Genomic DNA, 3,517 nt, shown 5'->3' on the forward strand with positions numbered 1-3,517 from the left:
GAACGAAGGACCGTTTGGCGGGAAGGGTCGGTCTGTTGGCGACTGCGGCCAGTCTAAGCTGTGTGCGAGAGGACATTGGAGGCCTGCTGAAGACTCCAAACTCAGAGAACTTGTAGCTCTCTACGGCCCTCAGAACTGGAACCTCATTGCTGAGAAGCTTGAAGGAAGATCAGGTAGAACTGTGGCTACAGTGTCGCCCTCCTTAATTTTGTCGTCGTCATTATTTATCTCCTAGAGTTCATTTAGTTATTTATTTTGTAGAATATTGTCTGATATATATATATATATATGTTTGTTTGTTTGTTTTTTATAATTTTATTTGGCGGTGGGGGTTAAAACTTGTATCGGAATGTAATAATGGGGACGAAAGGGAAGAGCTGCAGGCTGAGATGGTTCAACCAGCTGGACCCAAGGATCAACAGGAGGGCTTTCAGCGAAGAGGAGGAACAGAAGCTGATGGCTGCTCACAGATTGTACGGCAACAAATGGGCTATGATCGCTAAGCTGTTCCCCGGGAGGACCGACAACGCGGTGAAGAATCACTGGCACGTGATCATGGCCAGGAAATACAGGGAACAGTCGAGCGGTTACAGGAGGAGGAAGCTCCCCCAATCTCATCATCTCCAGAGGATCAGGAGGACATCGTCTCTAGTACTCGCCAGCCATCGTGAGGCGGAGGATCAGGAGGCTGCTGCTGCTGCAGATCACGAGGTGGAGGATCATGGCACCTCTCGATATTGTTTCTCTTATTCTGCTGCCCTTGATCTGGGCTCGAATCACTTGATGACCGGTGAAGGAAGAGATAATCCGCAGATTTCATCGAGCCATCATCAGGATGGGTACTTAGCTTGTGCACAGCAGAGTCCTTTTGATTTCCTATCACTGTCAGCACCCGGTGTGTACCTCTGCCCTTCTCCTCTTATTATCTGCTGTAATTACGCGATATCTGTTCCGTTTGTATATGCTACGTACCGCCGGTTATTACGGTCCCTGGTGCACATCATCAATCCTGTTCTTCCGTCCATCGCCCCCCTCTCTCTCTCTCTGAACTTCAATAAATAACGAGCACGTTGCGCGCATCTGGAACTTTTTGTTCCAGCTGTCTGAGCCAAACGTAAATTAAACGTTCGCCTAAAATAGCAAGTGAATTGCTGAAAACTAGATCCTGCCAGGAAACCGATAGCAGAGAAAGCTTGCCCACACGGCCACACCAAACCGTACTTGACAAACCTCCACAAAAGCTCGAACTCGCTCGCATTCATTCTTTTGCTAGTTAGTTTTCATGTGATACATAGCACCACGCTGTGTTGCTACGAGTAGGAGGGTGGGGGGTGGGGGGACCAAAAAAACGAACGAACGAACGAACGAACGAACGAGAGCAAGCTCCCTAAAAGTATGTGCATATTTCCACATTTAGCGCGCAGGCAAAGCAGATCGGAACAAAAAATAATGTTATATTAAGCTTAATTGTTAATCAATTAGCTTGTTCTCGATCGCTAGCACTAGCTAGTAGTAGCAGTCAAAGTATAATGATGGTGTGGTTTTTGGTTAACTATTGCAGGTCCAACAACAAGGGCCCGTGGGAAGACGAGAATATCCTCCCCTCCCTCGAAGGGTGTCTTCAACGTTGACGGCCAGCGGTCGTCGTGCTACCCAAACGACAACACCAGCTGCAGCTGCTCCTCACCTGTTCGCGACGCAGCAGTCTTTTAGTAGTTATTACCCGGCGGCATCACCTCATGACGCTTCTGCAGCTGCGTGCGGAGCGACAACCTCAGGCCGTAGTATTGAAAATGGAGCGGTATCGTCGCTTGATGACGCCCCTTTTGAAGCACCTTCTTTCATTGATTTTCTCGGAGTCGGAATGTACTCTACTTAATTAATTGATGAGAAGGGCCGGATCGATGAATAGACATACATTACATGCAGAAATGAGGGGGAGGGGGGGCTAAATATTTAATTGGAAATTAAACTTGGTGATCGAATACCTACGTACATCTAAGGGGAACACCCATCATATATATATATATATTAGTTTGCAAGTCACTAATCTATATTAATATATAAAGCAGGCCGGCCGTCACTCGATGATCACATGCTAGCTCCTGTTTCTTTTTAGTTAGGTATTCTTTGTATCTCTAATTCATTTTCATCTCCTTTCGGGGTTTAGCTGCACGTGTTAAACCAGTACTCCTCTGTCTTCCGAAGCAGCTGTTAGCTTTCATTGAAGAATTAGGGAACACGGTCGTCAAGGTAAGAGCTTCGGCTTCAGGAGTAAAAGTACCAAATTTTAATATCAAAAATATGCTTTTATGGAATTTCAGGGCCTGAAGACTCTCACGGTCTGTTAATAAAGCACTTGATAACTCGAAAGTACTCCATGGAGGAAGATCACTAGTAGAGCCTAGAGTAATAGGCCTTTTTATTTGTTTATTTATTTACTTTTTTCTGAAGGAAAATAGGCAATAAGTACAATAAACCGCGCAGGGATATTTTTATTTATTGCCTGATTTTTTGCTTTAAAAAAAAAAAGAGATTAGCAAATTTTAACTTATTGCTGTTAATGCTCAAGGAATTCTGTCTTTAAAAAAATATAATAACAAAATGCATATAAAAAAACAATACATTTCAAAATATTTTATTTCTCTCTTTGGCCATCGAGGTATGAAGTATCGGTGATTTTCTTTTCTTATCTGTTTGGCTATTTCAAAAAAAAAAAAAGGGAAATGGAAAACCCTCTTTTCAAATGATTTCAACCCATTTCAAGACATTTCCTAGTTTTTTTTGTTTGTTTCGCAAAGAAACTTCTTCTTCTCACTGCCAAGTCACACAAAAAACAAAAAAAGCCTCCATAGTAACAGTGCTTTTAATTTCCATTTATTTTGTTTGTTTGAGAAGAAGAAAAAGGAAAAGAGAAATGTCCCATTAAATAATAGGTTTTATTCATCATGGTACTCTCAAACAGTGCTTTTACCCATTAATAACTCTCTGAAGTGACATTTCCTAGTGTTTTCACATGTTTTTGTTGTGAAAACACATTTCTTGAAAATGTGAGGTGGCATCCTATGTGTCATTTCATTTCTTGAAATTTAAAAATGAAACAAACATGAGAAATAGAAAACTCTTGAAAACAAAAACCCATGTGGCACATGGGGGTTTTCTTGAAAGGTAAGGTGGCAGGACATTTCTGATGTTTTTTGAGCAAACAAACAGACCCTCAAACGAAAAGAAGCGTCATAAAATGAACTAACATTTTTAACATCACAAAAGAAACCGTACGATGGGACGTTGGATCACAAGTACATAACATGCTTGCTTATATTTACTAGTGAGGGTGATCAAACGGTCAATCGGTTCCGTAGGCTTGTAAAATTTGGTCAAAACGGAACTGAATTGAAACCGTATGGCTTGAGTTTGAATCCACTTACTGAAGAAATGAGCTATATCAGTGATGCCATAAGTGAAATTGAGTCCCACATCGGGTAGGTGGGTGTGTGATAAAATATTTTAAATAAAT

At 41.8% G+C, this 3,517-nt stretch overlaps 1 protein-coding gene across 1 annotated transcript in view; it reads left to right on the forward strand.

Annotated features, from left to right (window-relative positions):
* LOC109832425 (transcription factor MYB3R-1-like) overlaps positions 1-2,316 on the forward strand; it is a 4,363-nt gene extending 2,047 nt beyond the window's left edge. Inside the window, exons 2-4 of the mRNA XM_020399792.1 lie at positions 7-173; positions 371-895; positions 1,562-2,316. Of these exons, the coding sequence (XP_020255381.1) occupies positions 7-173; positions 371-895; positions 1,562-1,713 (844 nt within the window). The 3' untranslated portion in view covers positions 1,714-2,316. The remainder of the gene's footprint in view (positions 1-6; positions 174-370; positions 896-1,561) is intronic.

The sequence above is a fragment of the Asparagus officinalis genome, chromosome 3, assembly GCF_001876935.1.
Source record: "Asparagus officinalis chromosome 3, Aspof.V1, whole genome shotgun sequence".
Lineage (NCBI taxonomy): Eukaryota > Viridiplantae > Streptophyta > Magnoliopsida > Asparagales > Asparagaceae > Asparagus > Asparagus officinalis.